The sequence below is a fragment of the Leucoraja erinacea genome, chromosome 10 (assembly GCF_028641065.1).
Source record: "Leucoraja erinacea ecotype New England chromosome 10, Leri_hhj_1, whole genome shotgun sequence".
In the NCBI taxonomy this organism is placed as follows: domain Eukaryota; kingdom Metazoa; phylum Chordata; class Chondrichthyes; order Rajiformes; family Rajidae; genus Leucoraja; species Leucoraja erinaceus.
In genome coordinates this window covers 42,658,337-42,680,690 of record NC_073386.1, presented here as the reverse complement: position 1 = coordinate 42,680,690, position 22,354 = coordinate 42,658,337, and the positions used below count along the sequence as shown (strand labels likewise).

The 22,354-nt window shown below is 40.1% G+C and overlaps 1 protein-coding gene across 1 annotated transcript in view; it reads right to left on the bottom strand.

Moving 5' to 3' along the window:
* Positions 1–491: 491 nt before the first annotated feature.
* The window catches only part of cop1 (COP1 E3 ubiquitin ligase), a 54,018-nt gene continuing 32,155 nt past the window's right edge, over positions 492–22,354 (bottom strand). The window contains exons 14-20 of the mRNA XM_055642050.1: positions 18,388–18,469; positions 13,230–13,346; positions 11,295–11,412; positions 7,541–7,665; positions 5,840–6,000; positions 2,820–2,864; positions 492–1,749 (exon numbers count right to left, since the gene is read on the bottom strand). Of these exons, the coding sequence (XP_055498025.1) occupies positions 1,732–1,749; positions 2,820–2,864; positions 5,840–6,000; positions 7,541–7,665; positions 11,295–11,412; positions 13,230–13,346; positions 18,388–18,469 (666 nt within the window). The 3' untranslated portion in view covers positions 492–1,731. The remainder of the gene's footprint in view (positions 1,750–2,819; positions 2,865–5,839; positions 6,001–7,540; positions 7,666–11,294; positions 11,413–13,229; positions 13,347–18,387; positions 18,470–22,354) is intronic.

Genomic DNA, 22,354 nt, shown 5'->3' with positions numbered 1-22,354 from the left:
CAAATATGGATGAGAAATGAGGAAATGGATTATAGCTTTACAGTTCCGCCATACAGTTGAGATACAGATTTACCACAATCTAATTCCATGGTGGAAAAGGCTCAAGCGGCTAAAAGCCGAGTGGGCTGTCAAATAATGTGGATGCCAACCAATTCAAGGCCACCGGGTGAGAAAGCAATAAGCAGGGTTGCAGTTCCAAGTCAGAATTAGATTCAATTATGATACCTTCCATTCATGGGTAGGGATGAATACGCCAATACTTACTTAGAGCGGACACCAGAACATTACTGAAAATACCAAGCTGGAAAGGAAGTGTTAGTGTTTAGATGTTATTTGGAGAGTGAAATATGAGTTTGTTTGTGATAGATTCAAACAACACAAATTCATCAGAAAGTAAGCTTGGTTCTTACAAGGCTGTGCGTCAGCACTTGCTTCAAGTGCAGTTCTAGTTTAAAATCAGAACGAGAAATCCAACTTCCAAACAACACAACTTCAAAAAATCTTTTAATGATGGTTAGATGATTAGAAACCAAATACGAGTGGAAAATGTACAAAAGGGTTGTGATTGAATTATAGTGTTTGAATTGATAGAAGATGAAAATATCCTCAATACTCCATCACAGACAACTACTGTTTGATAAGTATGAACTGAAACTCAAAGGAGAATTAAAAAATCAAACAACGGACTGTGACAACATTTGTGCGCAAGTGTAGGTAAACTTGATAATGGTTCAAAAAGGTCAATATTTTAACCTGAATATCAATTAAGCCTGAATACCAGGCCAATCCGTACCCTGAATGAGGTAACAATTACTAGTTAAAATGGTAACTTACAAGTCACAGATCAACGCAATCTAAATGCTGTCCATAACTCTAAGAGTAAATTTTATGCCACCATCCAATCGCCGCTCCCTGTAAAAATGTCCCCAGTTGCATCTCTCCACCTCTCCCCCACTCCCTAATGCTGCACAAACAGCTCCCTACCAATCTTGGCTCCATGAATTTAATGCGTGGCCATCCTGGCACAGAATAGAGCAATCTTTATAATATTCTGATTGTAACTCGGTCATATAAAGCACTCGAAGAGACACGTGATGGGTGTCCCCAAAATCATAATCTCTTGCAATACCTTCCTTTTCTCCCTCATTATAGCTCATATCGGTACGAATGGATTCATCCAACACAAGAAAGCTTAGTCAATTTAAAGAAAGCACTGTTTGATAACTGCCCAAGGCAAAATTACATCAGGTTAAAAATAATGCCTTTAAACCCATTTACCCCAGTTTGGAGACCCCAGACAAAAATTGAGTAAGGTTACCTCAGTAGAGTTTATATAAACTGAAAAAGAATGGCCTAGTTTCTTCTCTCTAGTCCTGCTCTTGGTAAGCCAACTGTACTCTGTTTATGTAATAATCTCTGTGAAACACAAGACAGAATTTAAATCATTGCAGTTACATGTGGACCACAAGTCCATTGAAAGTACGTGTCCCTTATTCTTCAGAGATTTCGGTTTATGAAAATATTGGTCAGGATTACTTCAACCTCACATCACATTCTTCTGACCAATGAGGAGCATTTACAGTTACACAGTCCTGGCACTTGCAACTGTTGCTGGTGGTGAAGAATCATGAAAAGGATGCTGGGTTGTCCGCCAAAGGTTTTCATCAATCCCAAGGAACTTGACTTCATGGCAACAACTGATTGGGAAGATACCACCAATGCCATCTCCATTCATACCAGTTCCAACACCTGAAAACAATGTTATAGGGTCACTGCATGACTGTATCCACTCACAACCTGGACTAAAATGAGAGATAATCCCACCACATTCACCATAACTGCAATCCTCAGTAATAAACCCAGTCATAACTACCTTGTGGTTTTAATCATGAGAAAAGCATCCCGTTCCCCATACTAAATAACGAATTGGTGATTAAATAATGGTGATTTAGTAACTAACCAATAAATAGTTGGTGCTGAACTGCCGAGCTAATTTTCATCTGCCACTAAAATAAGTATTCAGTACATGCTACATTGAGATGTATGCTTATTCTATTCATCAAAATGGTACATTATATAACCTATGGGGGTGAGCACCATGTGTCCTTTGAAATCTGAAACAAATATTGAGATCTCAAAATCAGAAATCTTTTCATCAAAAATAACAGAGAAGAAATGTTAACCTACAAATTGCATACAGTATTCCAAAATTTAAAGGAGATATGCAGGGCGTCTGAAGGTGCCAGGATCGTACTGTCAGGTAGATACAATAGTGGCGTTTATTAAGCTCTTTGATAAGCACAAGATACAATAACCTCCAAGAAAGAGAGGTGACACAGTGGTAGAGTTGCTACCTTAACGCGCTAGACACCAGAGTTCGATCCTGATTACGGGCGCTGTCTGTGCAGAGTTTGTACGTTCTCCCTGTGCGTTTTATCCGGGTACTACGGTTTCCTCCCACACTCCAAAGACATACAGGCTTGTAGGTTAATTGGCTTCAGTAAAATTGTAAATTGGGTCCCTAGTGTGTAGGATAGAACTAATGTATGGGAGTTAACTTGTCAGCGTGGACTCAGTGGGCCGAAGGGCCTGTTTCCGCGCTGTATCTCTAAAGTTTAAAGACCTCGCATCCTCAACTAAAATGAGAGATAATCCCACCTAATTCACTATAACTGCAGTCCTCAGCAATAATACATTACTACTTTCAAATGCAATGTCTTGTTCTAAGTGGACTTAATTGTGAGGAAAGCACCATGGGTTGTCCGTTTTAAATAACTGCAAGTTTGACGTTATTTTTACACTTATCATTCTTTGCTCACCTTTATTGTGCCTTGGCTGTTAGCAGCTATTAAGACATTTGATTCCTGGTGATAAAAAAAAAATGCTTCAACAACAGAAACAAAGAATATTGTAAGGAATCTGAATCTACATATAATCACAAAACATAACAGTGCTCTGACAAAATTCCAAGCTGCACATTCATTGCAATAGTTGAGCTCACAGAATATCCTCTTAGTGCATCGAGGACTCTATTCTAAATGCAGAAATATATGCAGCCTCGCTATCTGACTGGTAACAAAACCCAGGGATTGAGAAAAAATGAATGAATCAAATATGATTTTCCCTTAGCCAAAGCCAATTCCGCGAGTTCGAAAACAAATGTTGCGAATAGAGTAAAAGGAAGCAGGCTACAAAAAACAGATACGTTCAGAATGCATATGCTCCATGCACTTGGATGTTTATATGATGTGTTGTAGGTTAAAAAAAAAAGTGATATGGTAATATGATGCAGTGGACGTAACTGAAACAGCTCAGGATAAGTTTGCTGGATCTTGAGTTGGGGAATGAGTTGGACTAAGTGAACAAAGTGTCAATGGGAGAACACTGGGCAACAACAATCATTCTATTGTACGGTTTAGATCATTTATAGAAAAGGGCAAGATGAGCTGAAGTAGAATTTTTTAACTGAAGGAGGAATAAATTCAAAGGAGTGAGAATTGATGTCCAGGATAAAGCACAAACAAGGGCTACGTTGGAGATCAGAAGGATAAGCTTTTCGTACAGGACGGTGAATATCTGGAACGCCTCGCCATAGAATGTGGCAGATAAAATTACAACATTTAAAAAGGCTTTGGAAAATTTATTGGATAGGAAAGGCCCTCAGAGACGTGTAGGCCTAATTTTATCACATAGAATTAGTGTGGATAGGCACTACAGTTGAGAGGGATGAGATGGTCTGAAAGGCCCGTTTCTGTGCTACACTTTTCCATGATTCAAAGGTAGGCAACATGAACAGAAGATTGGGTGATATGTTTCCAATATTAACTAACTGTATTCTCACTTAGTATTCTCCCCCAACATCGGGAACATTTTTCCTGCATCTAGCCTGTGCAATCCTCTAAGAAGTTTATATGTTTCTATAAGATCCCCTCTCATGCTTTTAAATTCCAGTGAATACAAGCCCAGTCGACCCATTCTTTCATCATATATCAGTCCCGCTATCCTGGTGAACCTACGCTACACTCACTCGATAGCAATAATGTTCTTCCTCAAATTAGGAGACCAAAATTGCACACAATATACAGGTGCGGTCTCACATGGGCCCTCTACAACTGCAATAGGACCTCCTTGCTCCTAAACTCAAATCCTCTCGCAATGAAGGCCAACATGCCATTAGCTTTCTTCACTGCCTGCTGTACCTGCATGCTTACTTTCAGTGACTGATGTACAAGCACACCCAGATCTCGTTGCACCTCTACTTTTCCTAATCTGACACCATTCAGATAATAATCTGCCTTCCTGTTCTTGCCACCAAAATGGATAAACTCACATTTATCAACATTATACTGCATCTGCCCACTCACCCAACCTATCCAAGTCACCCTGCATCCTCATCGCAGCTCACACTGCCACCCAGCTTTGTATCATCCGCAAGCTAGTTTGTTTTTGATGCCCCTACAGTGGGAATTTATCCACGCTTGTGTTCCAAATCATCTAACATTACCATCATCTTCATACTTATGTTCCAGACAATTAACATATCCTTCATGAACACTCGATCTTCCACGCCCTTCTCTTTGGTGAATACAGATGAATAATATTAATTTAGCATCTCACACATCCCCTGGTTCAACATATAGACTATCCTTTTGGTCCCAGAGAGGACCCCCTCTTTTCCTAGCTACCCTCTTGATCCTGATATATTTTTAGAATAATTTACGATTCACTTTTATCTTGTGTTATATTTTACAGTCTTTTTGTCCTAATTTCCTTCTTTCGTATTCTTCCTGCACTAATCATATGCATCCTTGTTTTTCTGATTAAAACTTTTAATATTCTTTGACATCTGTTCCCTAATCTTGTCATATTTTCCTTTTACACTTACCAGAATGTGCCAGGACCTAAACTATTGCTAATTCTCTTCTAAAAGACTCCCACTTGTCAGATATTGATCTACTCTCAATCCACCTTTGCAGGGTCCTCACTCTCTCTCTCTAGTGGAAATCACTAATTCTGCCAACTTAGGACCTGTACTAGAACATCAACTTTATTCTGTTCCATAACAACCTTGAAACTTAAGGGAGTACAACTCAAATAATTCTAGAGAACAACAAAAAAGTTCAGAGGGAAAGTAAAATAGAAAAAGTGAATAAAATACATTGAATGAAATAAAAGCAGAAATGTTGTAATTACTCTGCATCTTTGGGAAGAGACACTGAAATTGACACAGGATCTTAAACTTGAAATGTTACCCATTTCTTTTCCCACAGATGTGGCCTGATGGGGTGTGTATTTCCAGCATTTTCTGTTTCTACTTTAGATGTCCCACAATCACAATTACTTTTGATTATCACACATAATAAAAAACAGTTGCCATAAATGGGAACCAAAGTTCTTCAATATACATGTAACCAAAAGTGGATACTAAGAGACATATTGGGCCAATCAAGGCAACAATAACATATTTTAACACTCTCTATCTATCTATATACATATGTTATTGTTGATAAGCAGACAATAATTTGGGTCAGACATGCTGATTTGCATCATCTGCATTATTCTTTTTTTTTATATATATATATATATATATATATATATATATATAATAGATATATACAGTGTGTGTATACGATATATATATATATTATTCTCATATATATATTATACATATATTAATATCTCTCTCCCCCTCTCCTCCCTATATATTAAAGTATATATATATATATATATAGTGTGTTGAAAGATGGTATTGTTGATATATGTCACACACACACACAGATTTACACCCATTATGCTGGCTGTGTTATTTTACTAACACACTGAATACACCATCACTTACCCCATCTGGTAATGCTCTCCAACACACAGCACTGACAAATTCATTGGTGTCATCCTCCTTTTTGTCTTTGTCCAAAACACTTTTAACTGTGTCAAATTTAAACGTGAGCAGTGTTTTTGAGAGCCCCTTATAGTAGAGGTAGAGAGAATTGTTTTCACTTCCTGGAATGAGAAATGGAATTAAAGCCACACTCACAAAATTCATTATTTAACTCAGTATATCATTAACATCTCTCCAGATTTCACAATGGGAACAAATTCACAGCAGACCAGAAATAATAGTGTAAAGAGTATGACATCTTGCATAAAAAGTGGTAAGATTGCTCAACGTGATAAGATGGTAATGAGTGCAAGGCAGAGAGTATATATGGTGCAGCATATTATTTATTATGGCACAAAGGATTTACAAGGATGTAGCCTGGACTACGAGGGCCCGTGTTATAGGGAGAGGTTGAGCAGGCTAGGACTTTATTCCTTGGAGTGCAGGAAGATGAGGAGTGATCTTATAGAGATGTATTAGATCATGAAAGGAATAGATAGGGCAAATGCAAAAGTATTTTACCCAGAGCAGGGAGCAGAACCAGATGATATAGGTTTAAGGTGAGGGGGGGGGGGGGGGGGGGGGGGGGGGGGGGGGGGGGGGGAGAGAAGAATTAATAAGAACCCAAGGGTCAACTTTTTTTTTTTTACACACAAAGGGCGGTAGGTATATGGAATGAGCTGCCAGAGAAGGTCATTGAGGCAGGTTGGTCGGCCTGGGCTAGTAGGGCCGAAAGGCCTGTTTCAATGCTGTAGGAATTTATGAATTAGCCCACTGGCCAACTCGAAGGAGAGCACTTCCATCAGTTCTATTCCACATTTCTCAATTGCCAGTAACCCTTTAATTGGTCTCTTTCTCACAGATACATAACTCTCCTTTCATTCTTTTGCCACTTGCCGACAGTCAGTGGGGAGACTTACATGGCCACAAGGAGGAACATGCAGATTCCATACTGACAGGATCAGGTTTGAATCCAGGTCCCTGAAGGTAGCACTAACTGGTGTATGAATACGACACTGACATTCCTCATAAAAGTTCTGGAATTCTCTCACTTAATCTCAGCCTTGAAAATGATCCTTAAAAATCAGCCTCAGGCAAATCTCTTTTCTTTTAACCTCCTCCCTTGCTTGGTATCAATTTTAAAATCATACTTTGCTTCAGTGGATTACCTCAGGATATTTTCACCAATGTATACTAACTTTTCATCCTAATTAGAGAACTTTACACCGTGATTTGGTCAATGAAGGACGCACCGTCTCTTTGGTATAATCCTCACCCACATTTGCCCCTGCAATAATTTTTTCTCAACTATTTTTTTCAACTTCAGACAGATTCAACTTATTAGATTCAACTTCAGTTGCTGCGGTCAATTCTACGATTTCCTTCAATAGAAACATTTTGTTGATGTTTAAGATGATCAATAAATTATGATCTGCCCCAATGATGATTAAAATACATGACATGAAATCTTGATATTTACAAGAAAAATAGTCACAACAGCAATTTACTTGCTGCAGCTGCCACTTTGCTTGCATCAATGCTGTTTTCTGCGGAGAACTGGTGTTGAGGGCTCACTCATACAAAACAATCTCTCTCACTGAGAACTGATGCAAGTTATTCCAACTCAGACCTCTACACTCGGTACTAAAGTCAGTCACTCACCACAGGCGATATAATCTCCATTAGATGCTAACCCCACAAAGTTCTTTTCATTGATGTGCCCTTTAAAGGATCGCAGGCAGTGTGGTCTGTTCACATTCCACAGCTTCAATTGACTATCTGTCGACCTGTAAACAAACTCCATGTCAATACCACAGTGTAAGAGAGTACGATCATCTTGCAAGGATCACGATGGGTCCCACCTACTGTGAATTGACCTGTACATTCGAAACAAAAAAGTGGGATGGGGAGGAAGGGAAACAAAACAGAAAAAAAGAAGCAGGCCAACTAGCTCGGAGCCTGTCCATCACTTCATGCAATCAAAGGTGATGATCAAAATTCTCAGTCCCTAGTTCTAGGTTTCTTTCCTTATCCCTTGATCTCTTTAACCATAACAACTGTATTAAACTACTACTATATATATTTATTGATTTTGTCTCAACGGCCTTCAGTAGAAGAGAATCACACTGGTTCACTATGCATTGTGAACTTACCTCAGTCCAAAAATGTTTATTCTACACATTTACGGTACAACTCAAAGGCGAGGACTTCTGCACTTTAGGAACACGTTTCCTGCATCTAGTCTGTAATTTCACTAAGATACCTTCTCATTGGAGTCATAGAGACATACAACACACAGAATGTCTTTGTCCCACCAAGTCTGTGATGACCATCAATCACACATTAAGAGTCATGGAGTCACAGTGTGGAAACAGGCCTTTCTGCCCAACTATGGTGACTAAGATGCCTCATCTAACCTAATCCCATTTGCTCGTATTTGGTATTGGATCCATTCTCGCTAAAGCTTTCTTATCCATGTAACTGTCCAAATGTTTTTTTTTAATTTTGTTATTTTACCTGCCTCTACCACTTCCACTGGAGAGCTCATTTCACACACCCAACATGAGAAAGTTGCTCCTCAGGTTCTTATAACTCTTTCCCCTTAAACCTATGTCTTCTAGTTCTAAAAATAATTAATTCACCCTGTCTATTCCGCTCAAGATTTCTATACACTTCTACATTTTATGCAACTATAAAAGATCACCCATCAGCCTCCTGTGCTCCAAGGAATAAAGCCGTTGCCTGCCTTCTCTCCCTGTAGTTCAGGCCCAGAGTCCTGGTAACATACTCATACAGTGCCCTACATAATGTTTGGGACAAAGACCCATCATTTATTTATTTGCCTCTGTACTCCACAATTTGAGATTTGTAATAGAAAAAATCACATGTGGTTAAAGTGCACATTGTTAGATTTTAATAAAGGCCATTTTTACACATTTGGTTTCACCATGTAGAAATTACAGCAGTGTTTATACTTAGTCGTCATCGTCCCCACCCCCATTTCAGGGCACCATAATGTTTGGGACACAGCAATGTCTTGTGAATGAAAGTAGTCATGTTTAGTATTTTGTTGCATATACTTTGCATGCAATGACTGCTTGAAGTCTGCGATTCATGGACATCACCAGTTGCTAGGTGTCTTCTCTGGTGATGCTCTGCCAGGCCTGTATTGCAGCCATATTTAGCTTAGGCTTGTTTTGGGGGCTAGCTCATTCGGTTTTCTCTTCAGCATATAAAACGCGTGCTCAATTGGGTTCAGATCGGGTGATTGACTTGGCCACTCAAAAATCTACAATTTTGTAGCTTTGAAAAACTCATTTGTTGCTTTAGCAGTATGTTTGGTATCATTATCTTGCTGTAGAATGAACTGCCAGCTAATGAGTTTTGAGGTATTTGTTTGAACTTGAGCAGATAAGATGTGTCTATGCACTTCAGAATTCATTATGCTACTACCATCAGCAGTTGTATGATCAATGAAGATAGGTGAGCTAGTACCTTCAGCAGTCATACATACTCAGGCCATAACACCCCCACCACCGTGTTTCATAGATTAGGTAGTATGCTTTGGATCTTGGGAAGTTCCTTCACTCCTCCACACTTTGCTTTTGCCATCACTCCGATATGTTAATCTTTGTCTCATCTGTCCACAAAACCCTTTTCCAGAACTGTGGTTGCTCTTTTAAGTACTTCTTGGCAAACTGTAATCTGGCCATCCTATTTTTGTGGCTAAACAGTGGTTTGCATCTTGCAGTGTAGCCTCTATTCATGAAGTCTTCTGCGGACAGTGGTCATTGACATATCCACACCCGACTCCTAAAGAGTGTTTATGATCTGTCGGACAGGTGTTTGGGGATTTTTCTTTATTATAGAGCAAATTCTTCTGTCATCAGCTGTGGAGGTCTTCCTTGGCCTGCCAGTCCCTTTGCGATTAGTAAGCTCACCAGTGCTCTTTCTTCTTAATGATGTTCCAAATGGTTGATTTTGGTAAGCCTAAGGTTTGGCTGATGTCTCTAACAGTTTTATTCTTGTTTCTCAGTCTCATAATGGCTTCTTTGACTTTCCTTGGCACAACTTTGGTCCTCGTGTTGATAAACAGCAATAAAAGTTTCTAAAGGTGATGGAAAGACTGGAGGAAAGACTAGGTACTGAGGATTATCTTATACCTGTATTAAGGATGCAATTAAACACACCTGAGCTATTACAAACACCTGTGAAGCCATGTGTCCCAAACATTATGGTGTCCTGAAATGAGTAGACTATGTATAAACACAGTTGTAATTTCTACATGGCAAAACCAAAATGTTTAAAAATGACCTTTAATAAAATCTGACTTTTATTTGTGCACTTTAACCACATGTGATTTTTTTTCTATTACAAATCTCAAATTGTGGAGTACAAAGGCAAATAAATAAATGATGGGTCTTTGTCCCAAATATTATGGAGGGCACTGTATATCTTTGCACTCTGTCCAGCCTCATGGCATCTCTCCGATGGAAGGGTGACTAAAACTAAATACAATGCTTCAAGCGCAGTCTCACTAATGTCTTGAACAACTAACAATGTTCTATCTTTTAAGCTAGGAGTATCAATAATCAAAGGAGGAGGAAATTTAAGACGTGCAGATAGGACAAATAGTTAGAATATTTTGCTCATAACATGGGGAACAAAATCAAGAGGTCATAGGTATAAGGTATGGGGAAGGAATTTTAAAGCAGATCTGAGGGATAAGTATCTTACAGAGTAGATATCTGGAATATGTTACCAGAAGAGATGGTGGTAGAATAAAATACAGATACTACATTTAAGAGAGTCAAATACGACACCCAAATAAAAAGGCACTGAAGGACATAGACCAAATGCAGGCAAATAGTATTAGTGGGCAAAAAGTTTTCATCAGTTTGCTGAAGGTTCTGTTTCTGTGTTGTAAAACTCTAACTCCATGGGAGATTAGGGAGAAACTGTAAAAACAGGGATGAAAGTGGTCATAAAAGTGGCAGCAGTCCCATATGGGAGGACAGTCTGCTAATTGGCAATCAAGATAATGTCGCTTGAGGGATAGTTCAAAAGAGCCAGCAGTTGTGACATTGCAGGAAAAAATATGTTTTAAAGGAATGAAAATGGCCATGTTTCTGTCAATTTATACATTCCATTGTACATCCAGCCATTTTTAGGTTCTGTTTCCATTTATCACTTTTTGAATTAGACTAATAACAAAATCCCTCAGTTCTCCTTACCCTGCTGTTTGAGATTTGAAATATGTGATACCGAAGACGTATGTGAACCACAGACATCCCTGCTCCAAATGCATCCTCCATAAAAAGTGATTGGATTGTGCAACTGACCCACACATGTCACAACAGGACATTCTTAAATTTGCATAGGAGACAAAAAGCTCATGAATCAAAACAGAACTTACGCTGAAACTATTTCTTCTCCTATTACAAACTTGGCGTATGATACTGCCTTGCGATGTCCTTTAAAGACCATGATAGGCTGTTTTGTATTCCGCAAATCATAATAGTGGACACAATGATCTGTGAAAACAAAATATTTGACACATTTTGCAAGATCCAGTCAACAGTACTGTTTTAATATCTACTAGACCAAGTGCAAGTACTTGTAGAGAAAGAGTAACCCACATCAATATGTAAAGCAAGAGGTCTATAAACACACATACAAACTGAAGGAAGTAATCTGTAAGTAATCTGTAAATAATCTGGACCTTCCAATAATCTTCATCATCTCACGCAAGACCAACTTCCCTCACTATTTCATATCTCTGAATTTGACAAAAAAACAATTGATCTGTGCCCGAGGATCACAGCTCAGAAATAGACCCTTCAGCCCAACATATCCATGCTGACCACTTTCTAGGGGGGGAGTCTGGACCCGAGTCGGTTCCAGGAGGGAGTCTGGACCCGAGTCAGTTCCGGGGGGGAGCCTGGACCCGAGTCATTTCGGGGGGGGGGGGGAGCCTGGACCCGAGTCAGTTCCGGGGGGGGGGTCTGGAATCGAGTCAGTTCCAGGGGGGAAGTGGGGCCTGAATCAGCTCTGGGGCGGAGCAGGGCCCGAATCAGTTCCAGGGAGGAGCGGGGCTCTATTCAGTTCAAGGGTGCACAGGAAGAACCCCCCTATCCCCTTCCCTGCCCCCACCCTAGAGTACATATTTCACCTACCACTGTTGTCATCCTGGTCCTTTTGCCTCCTCCATTCGCTCATCTCCCATCCTAGAATCTCATATTTCCCTTTAATCTTCCCTCTTTCCCTTCTCACCCACCTCTCTCTCAGGCTTTACATTTCACTTCTCCTCAATCTGAAACCGTTTTTCTCTTTTGTTATTTACTCCACTCATCTGCCAATCACCCACTCATCTGTATATCCACCTTGACAGGCTTTGACTCATCCCACTTCTCTCTTCCAGCTTTTCTCCCCCTATTCCATCAGTCTGATAAATTGTCCTGACCTTTAACATCGTCTGTTCATTCTCTCTACAGATGATTCCTGTGTTTCTTCAATAATTTGTGTTTCTTCAATAGTTTGTTTTTGTTCAAGATTCAGGCATCTGCAGTTTCTTGGGTCCCCTTTTATGTTGTAGCCCTGAACCTAGCCCATGTTATGCTGTGTGGCTTCAAGCTCATGAAATTGCACTGAATTAGGCTCTGGTTTAGTTTTTGCTAGCATAATGTGTCCACTTCTATTGGCATACTATAGGAATGATGGGAAGGTCTGACAGGATGCAGAGGAGAGTGATTCCAGGATTGAGGGATTGCAGCAGTAAAATAAAATGAAAGATGCTGGGATTGTTCTTGGTTCAAAATGAATCTGAGGGGAATTAAATAGAGGCATTTCAATCAATAGGTTAAGATAAGAGCAGATAAAGAAAAGTTATTCCCACTAGCTGAAGGCACAATAATTGAGGCAAGGTTAAGATTCTCAGAAGAGGGTGGGAGAAAAAACTATTAAAAAAATATATAGTAATAAAAACCCAGAACTTGCTGCCTGTGGATATGTGGAGCAGGAGAGAGGGACTGACTAGACTGCTCTCCAGACAGCTAGTGTGGAAGCACCAAATGGCAAAGGCAACAATGTCCCTCAATTGTGATTTTGATTTTTTTTCAGCTCAAGTTCACTTGTCACAACATAAAAGGTGGAATAGATATTGCTGTGGCAACCACAATGATCCCCATCTCTGCAGCATGAAAATTGAAGTGACTCCTTTCAGCACTTTCTGTGGATCTTTTTGCATGTTTTACAATTGGCACTTCATAAACCAAGAGAATTCCAAAAATCTGTACAAGAGAACACAAATGATCTAGTAATGGACAGATCAACATATTTCAGAGGATGTTACCTGCACATCCGAAAGCCAAGTGGTACCTGGAGGTTGGGCTGAACTTAACGCAACAAACATTCGCCTTTGCCTCAATGCTTGCCACAGAGTTATCCAAGTTCGTGGACCACAATTTCACTGAAATTAAACAAAAGGAATCAATAAAACAATCATCACGTCAGTCAACTATATATTAATAAGGATATTTGCCAATAGGAAAATTATGATGACACAAACGTCCCAGTCTTGACTAGCGGGGATATTTAGCTTCCCTAAATGCAATAGTCTATTTGCTGCCTGCTAGCTTTGACAGATCAGGACAGCTTCAATAACAAAGGATCCACTTGTCTTCCCACGTCATTTTGGAGATTTCATCTCTTTAATTCTACTTTGATCCTCTCTAAAATCTGATATCTTCTGCAAAAGTTTGGAGGTCTGTAAACACCCTTACTTCTTTAGAACGGGTGTTCTGACAGTCCCAACTCAATCAGTTATATTTATATGAATGCCCTAAGGATTTTGTCCATCCACAGCTCACAGGTGCACTATTAGATAGAAATCTCACTAAAGAGGGATATAATTGCATTGGAGGCCGTTCTGAGAAGGCTGACTGCATTGATCAATGTAAAAATAGGACTGAAATGTGTTGTAAGAGGTGGGGGAGGGTCGGGGACCCGGGCAGGGAGTTTGGGGGGTGGGTGGGGGACCCTGAAAAGAAAAAAAACATTTTAAAAAAAAGAAAGAAATAAAAAAAGAAAAAAGAAATGTGTTGTAAGTAGATTTAATAAACATGTGTTGTATCCTGATATGTGTTTGACTCAACTCATTACATGGTGTCAGAGAGCGAGTCTTACCTACTCCGTTCACGTTTATCGGGTATTGTTTTTTTAATTAGTTTATGTGCCAGTTATCTCTATCATGGCAAGCTCGTCTCGACGTCTTAGTCCTCTGATTTTTTACTCTGATATTGCTGAACGCTGGCGTCTTTTCGAGCATGACTACACTCATTATGTTCGCATCGTTCATCGCCACGACCTCCTTGATGTGCGTGCTTCTGTATTACTCAACTTTGTGGGCCCCAGAGGCAATGAATAGTGCCGACAATTTCACATTTGAGCCTGCCGTTTAGGATGCTAATGGACAGGTCCTCGTGCCTGCAGAGATGATTGCTGACCCTGCCTCCTTGCTTGTAAAGTTCAGACAGTTGTGTGTGACCTGCCCTCGAACCACATTATTGAACGAACCAAGTTTTATGCTCTGATGCAACAGATTGATAAACCGATTGAAAGTTTTATCAGCGGCTTGAAACACATGGCTGCACGCTGCCAGTTTCGTGATCTGTGCGATGAACTCATCCGTGACAAGATTGATGGAGGTATGCTTGATATAGCAAGTTAAGGGATGAACTGCTTTGTAACACTGATCTAACCCTTAATCAAGCAGAGCACGCTTGTCGGATTGCGGAGATAACATCTTCTCACACCAAGTCTATATAAACAAGAGCTTGCCTATGCCATTCAGTATGAGTAGCTTTTAAGAAGGAACTGCAGATGCTGGAAAATCGAAGGTACACAAAAAAGCTGGAGAAACTCAGCGGGTGCAGCAGCATCTATGGAGCGAAGAAAATAGGCAACGTTTCGGGCCAAAACGTTGCCTATTTCCTTCACTCCATAGATGCTGCTGCACCCGCTGAGTTTCTTCAGCTTTTATGTGTACCCCAGTACGAGTAGTTGCTAGGAACTGTAATGTCCTGCAGATCGATGCTGTAAGTAGATTTAATAAACATGTGTTGTATCTTGATATGTGCTTGACTCAACTCATTACACAGGTAAATCTTTGGAATACTCTGCCCGGAGAGACATGGAGGGCAAATGGAATACATTCAAGTTCAGCAAGATTGATTTTTGTATAGTAGGGTAATAAAGCATTCAAAAGGACAGACAGGAAAACTGTTGAACGGAGTAGCCTCAAAGAACTGAAAAGTCTATTCAATGTAACATTGAGGACTTCAATCAATTTTATTATCTGTTCTAATTGGCCTTGTATTAATCGATTTGCTAAATCATTTAAAGGGCAATTAAAAGTCAACAGCATTCCTTAACAAGTTTCAAAAGGATCAATAGTCTCATATGGGTACCTGATAAGGATGCTATTGTTTAGTGAATCAAATGTTTTTGAACAGTCTGAAAATTTCAGATATCATTAATGAGACATTAATCCAGGCATCGAGATTAATAGTAATAAAACCACCATACTATGATGTATGGATTTGAAAATATATGCAAGACATGCTGGCAGAATCAGGCATTTCCCCTCTTTCAAGTGATATTTTACTTTATAAACAGCAACTTATCTAGATGCAAGAACTCAATGAACTGAAGAGCATGACTTGCCATTCAATATAGTCATGGCTGACATTCCACTTCAACACCATTTTCTTGCCTTATCCCCCTTTTTCCTTTGATTTTCTAATATACAAAAATCCACCTCAACTTTGAATGAAATCAATGACTCAGCCTCCACCATACTCCGGGGCAGAGAATTCCAACAATCCACCCCCCCCCCCTCCCCCCCCCCATTTTAGTCCTAAGACTGCGTGCTTTATTTTTAGAACACCTCAGAAAGGGAGAGCATTCCTTATTGCTTCCCCACCACCCATCCAACCCCCTGGTTGAGCCCATCAAGAACATTGCATGTTTCCATGAGGATCATCTCTCATTCTTTTAAATTCTAGAGGCCTTGTCTACTCATCTCTCTTCATATAATGGGCCTGCCCTCCCAGGAACGCAACTGGTTAATTTTCACTGCACTCCTCAAAAACAAGTACATTTTTTATTAGGCAAGCAGACCAAGTGTGTATTGTGCACAATACACCAGATGATGTCTAGTTAAGACCCTACATAATAACAATAAAACATCTTTACTCTTGTATTAAAGGCAATCTTAATTGCCTGCTGCATCTGAATTTTGCTTTCAATTACTTGTACAAGAATACCATGGCGGCTTTGATAATAACATTTCCAATTTCCAACCTCACTCATCATGTCTGCCATACACTCTAATGCAATTACAACTATAGTTAATTAATTCCTCATTCTGCCATAATTTTCTGTTTGAATTGAATTGCATCACTTTAAAACTTGATCTAAAATTCCTTCATTTTATGATTTCCTCAGGGGCTCTTTGCAACAACATGAATTAACCCCTTCAGTTTGCATAATACGATCTAAAACAGCCTGTTTCCTAATTGATTCCTCAATATACTGATAGTCAGAGCTGTGCAGCACAGTAACAGACCCTTCAACCTACCTTGACCATGCCAACCAAGTTGCCCAATACCATTTGCCTGCATTTGGCCCATAGTCCTCCAAACCCATCCTGTCAATTCACCTATCCAAATGTCTTTTGAAAGTCATAACTCTATCTTATATAGATTCCTCAGGCAGCTCATTTCAGATACAGACTATGCACTGAATGAAAATGGTTGCCAGAAGCCCAGGTGATATACTGGTAATTCTCTCTGCACCCTTTCCAACCTAATGACACCCTCTGACCTATAGCTATTCGATCAAAATTCCATATACTACTTTAAATGTGGTCCACTGATAACTTGTATAGCTTCTAGTATAGATGTGGAAATCCAGCTTGAATACATTACAAAATTCTATCCACCACTTTGTCAGTGCTACTTAGATTACTGGCTTTTATTTGTTACATGCACCCCTAATTTCTCCCTATATGTAATTTATATAATTTCCACTTTTATACATTGGTGAGATTTGTTACATCACAACCACTATGTGGAGATCTAGAACAAATACTACCAATGTCTTATGCTTCTGGCTGCTTTTCAACTACGTTCAAACTCATTTGAATTCAATGCCATGATTCATTGAACCAAGATCCTTCCTTACAAGTCCTATTTTGCACTGGCTCACATGTGGTAAAGGCAGTTTTTAGCACACTGGCCTTCATCAGGGAACTTGTTTTGAAGTTGAGACATTATGTTACAGTTGTGCAAGATGTTGGTGAGGGTGCCCTTGGATTGTCTTCAGTTTTGGACTTCTTGTCATAGCAAAGATGCAATTAATGTGAAAAGAGTGCAGAGAAGATATACGTTGTTGCCAGGACTGGAGGGCCTACATTGTAGGGAGATGTTGGGCAGGCTAAGACTTTATTTCTTGGAGCATGGGAGACAGAGGCAGGATTTGTTTTCCCTGGAGTGGCGGTTGAGGGATGACCTTACAGACTATAATATCATGAAATTTAGAAGAATATGCACCAAATGTAGACAAATGGGAGAGCTTCGATGGAGTTTCTTGATTGGCAAAGATGAGTTGGGCCAAAGAGCCCATATCCTATGCATAAATGCAGCACCAAAAATCTCGATTGAACCCGGGTTGCTGAAGCTGCAAGTCAAATAACACCATCAGGTGTGCCACTGTGCTGCCCAATGTCTTGTCAACTAAAGCCCACCCACCCGCACACTCTCTCAAGCCACAGGTTAATTTGGTCTACCTTTCCCTTTTGTACTTGCTAGTTGTTGATGTAATCCTGTGATTATGAATTTTGAAAACTATGCTCTTCATCAGTTCCCTCACCTCTACCTGGTGGAGCTCACTCCCGCAGTGCAATAATGTAGATCAGTGCTTTTGATCCATTACCCTATCCCTTTAGGGTGGTCTGCATGTCATCAGGCACTGCAATTATCTGTGGCTTTGTGTTTATTTTGAGATCTATAATTTGCTGAACAATGTTTTTGTAGTACAAATAACAATGATTTCAAGTAATGAAAATATGCAGAATTCGTCCTATGCTCCTCATCAAAATGCACAACATTCTTAACAGGATGGATGCAGTGGAGGTGTTTCCCTGGGTCAGTGCCTCAAGCCACATGTGTGCTGAATTTTTGGAATTCTCTTCCCAATGGACATGGATTACTGAAGAGTAGTGATGCTGGGGTAAAAGGTCATGATCTCATTCAACAATTAAATTGGTGTAAGCAGCCAAATGGCCAAATACAACTAATAGTTTATCACAATGTGTATTGCTGATTTACTGGGCAGGTTGATTGGAACATAATTTAGATAGGATTAAGTTGAAAGTTAGCTGTATGCAAATATGTGAAGTACAGGAGATACTGTGGTTGAGTGTGGGCTCACTGAGCATGGGAGATTACCTTTAGCATCATCGGAACCTGAAGCAAGGAGCTTGGGATCCATTAGATTAAAATCCACACTCCAACATCGCTTTTCATGTTCCTGTGATGGAAATGCACAACAGCCAAGTAAAAATAAGTTCAATTTCAGAATAAAACAGGAGAAACAAGGAATTGCAGAAACTCCTATACAAAATACAACACAAAGTGCTGGAACAACTCAGAGTGTCAGGCAGCAATTCACAAGAACATGGATAGGTGTCGCTTTTGGCCGGGACCCTTCTTCAGCCTGATTGCAGTGAGGGGGTGGGGGATGATGGGTGGGGAGGGGAGTAGCTAGATAAAAGGCGAGGGCAGGACAAAGCTTGGCAAGTGACAGATGGATCTTGGTGAGGAAAGTTTTTAATTGGCAGATGGGCGGAAAAGGGACAAGGATCCAGATCCGACATGTTACCTATTTATGTCCTCCCTAGATGCTGCCTGACCCACAGAGTTAGGCAGCACTCCTACACTTTGTGCATTATTTTAAAATAATATGCTAACACTTTTCATCATCACTAGTGACTATCACATAGAGAGATTGGAACTTCGAATCCCGTCAGATCACATAGAGAGATTGGATCTGGGATTTGGAAAATATGGAAAATGATATGTTTAGCTAGATGGTCATGAGGCAGGTACAGATGAGTACATGGGAAGCCAATAGGAAGGACAGCGGGTGTGGGAAAGAACTGCCGATGCTGGTTAAATCAAAGGTAGACACAATATGCTGGAGTAATTCAGCTGGACAGGCAGCATCTCTGGAGAGGATGGGTGACGTTTCAGATCGAGGCTCTTCTTCATTCTGAAGAAGGGTCTCGACCCGAAATGTCACCCATTCCTTCTCTTCGGAAGGATAATAAGAGCATGTAGATCATGCAGGACTCCCTTTCAGTCATTCAGCTTTCAAACATGTCTACTGTGTTGGATATTGTGTAGGATATTGTTTGGGAGGGCCTGAAGCAGCAACTTCCCTGTTCATGGTACAATGGAAGGCTTTGCTGTACAGAACAGGATTAGGGGATTCTATTGTAAGGGGATTCTATTGTAAGTTGGGCAGATAGGCTTTTCTGTGGCCATAAGCAAAACTGCAGAAGGGTTTATTAACTCCCTAATGCTAGGGTCAAGGAAGTCTTGGAGCAGATGCAAGGAGAAGATATAACCAGTAGTCATGGCACATATTGGTACTGATGATACAGGTAGAAGGGATGAGACCCACAGGAAATTGAGGAATTGAGGTAGTTGTTTAAAGAGCAGGACCTCCTAGGTTGTAACCTCTGGATTGCTTCCAGTGCAATGAGCGTAAGTGTAAGAATAGGACAGATCGATGAATGCTCGACTGAAGGGATGGGGCAGGGTGTTGAGTTTTAGGTGCCTGGATCGTTAAGAACCATTTCTGAGGAAGATGGTATCTGTGGAAATGTAATAGATGCTCAAATAGGAAGATACAGTCACACAGAGGAAAACAAATTAATAAGTCTAGTTGGCAAGGCATGTAGGTTAATGAAATCAAAGATAAATTATTTAAAAATAAGGAATCCAACTAGTAGGTTAACAAAATTAAAGCTTTAATTAATACCTGGGATAATGTTAATGTTAGCATCTCTGAGACAAAAGTTGAAAAATGGGCAAGACAGGCAACTCAGTATCCTGAGGTATAGTTTTTTCGGGCAAGACAAAGAGAGTGTTAAAGAGGCGGCTGCAATGCACTGTTAGCCATGAATGCATTATTCCGGCACCGAGGGATCCTGGATAGCTTCTCAAACTTCTCATGTACTCGTCTAAGAAGATATTTGGGCAGTCAAAAGGAGAGAGAAAAACAGAAAAGTATGCCAACAGCCGGCACACATAATAAAAATAGAGTTATCATAGTTAGGGATTTATCTTTCCTAAATATTAATCATGAATTTCTTTGCATAAAAGGCTCAGAAGGACCAACATTCTTGAGGTGTCTAGAAGAACTTTTTTATCAAAGTGTCAGGTTAGACGAACAAGAGACGGAATATCACTGGATCTCATCTTGGGGAATATAGCCAGTGAATTGCATGAATCAGTGGAGGAGTGTTTTGAAGATAACGACCATATCACTGTATTTTTCAGAGTTATGAGAAAAAGGTAGGTGCACTATCAAAAGAAACTAGAAACTTTCTCAACATTTAGAAATGTTTGAATGGTGCACTGACTGGCTGACATTTTTAAATTTCGTTGTACATGGTTCATGTTACAATGACAATAAAGAAACTATTCTATTCTACAAATGCTGGAAATCTGAAATAAATTAGAAAATAATAGAAATACCCATTGGGATAGGCTGCATTTTCCATTTTTATTATTGAAAAAGATAGGGAAGGGACAGGAGTATAAGGTCTTCAAATGCAGGAAGCCACTAAATATCATTAAAATAAGACAGGAGACAGCAAAGGTTGACTGGGAGCATCTGCAGATACAATTGCACAGTGGGAAATATTCATAAAAAATGACAAGAGTTCAGGGTCAACATGTTCCTGTGGGACTGAAAGCCAATGGTAATAAATACAGGAAATCCCAGATGTCGAAGGATATAGGGTTGAATAAACAGACAAAAGGAAGCATGTGACAGGTATAGACAATAGACAATAGGTGCAGGAGTAGGCCATTCAGCCCTTCGAGCCAGCACTACCATTCAATATCATCATGGCTGATCATCCACAATCAGTACCCCGTTCCTCCCTTCTCGCTATATCACCTGACCCCGCTATCTTTAAGAGCTCTATCTAACTCTCTCTTGAAAGCATCCAGAGAATTGGCCTCCACTACCTTCTGAGGCAGAGAATTCCACAGATTCACATCCCTCTGTGTGAAAATGTTTTTTCTCATCTCCATTCTAAATGGCTTACCCCTTATTCTTAAACTGTGACCCCCTGGTTCTTGACTCCCCCAACATCGGAAATATGTTTCCTGCCTCTAGCGTGTCCAAACCCTTAATAATCGTATACATTTCAATAAGATCCCGTCTCATCCATCTAAATTCCAGAGTATACAAAGCCCAGCCGCTCCATTCTATCAACATATGACAGTCCTGTCATCCTAGGAATTAACCTTGTGAAACTATGCTGCACTCCCTCAAAAGCAAGAATGTCCTTCCTCAAATTTGGAGACCAAAACTGTACACAATACTCCAGGGTAGTCTCACTAGCACCCTGCACAGCTGCAGAAGGACCTTTTTGCTCCTTTACTCAACTCCTCTTGTTATGAAGGTCAACATGCCATTTGCTTTCTTCACTGCCTGCTGCACCTACATGCTTACTTTCAGTGAATTATGAACAAGGACCCCCAGAACTCATTGTACTTTCCCTTTTCCCAACGACACCATTCAGATAATAATCTGCCTTCCTGTTTTTGCCACCAAAGTGGATAACCTCACATTTATCCACATTAAACTGCATCTACCATGCATCGGCCCACTCACCCAACCTGTCCAAGTCACCCTGCATCCTCATAGCATCCTCCTCACAGTGCACACTGCCACCCAGCTTTGTGTCATCTGCAAATTTGCTCATGTTACTTTTAATCTCGTCATCTAAATCATTAATGTATATTGTAAATAGCTGCAGTCCCAGCACCGAGCCTTTCATTCTGAAAGGGACCTGTTTATCCCTACTCTTTGTTTCCTGCCTGCCAACCAATTTTCTATCCATGTAAGTACCCTACCCCAAATACTAACGTTCAAACGATATTGATGAGAACTAAACACAGAGAAGGCCCTTTAAAGAGTACAAAAAAACATAGGGAAGAGTGTAGAAGGAAAATCAGGAAGGCAAAGAGGGATCACAAAATAACAATAATGGACAAGATTAAAGTAATTGCAAAGACATTTTCTAAGTACATTGAGGGTGAAGGAACAATCAGAAAAAGATTATGGGCAACAAGCGTGAACTAAGCCTAAAGGCGAGTCCTAAAAGTAAAAAAT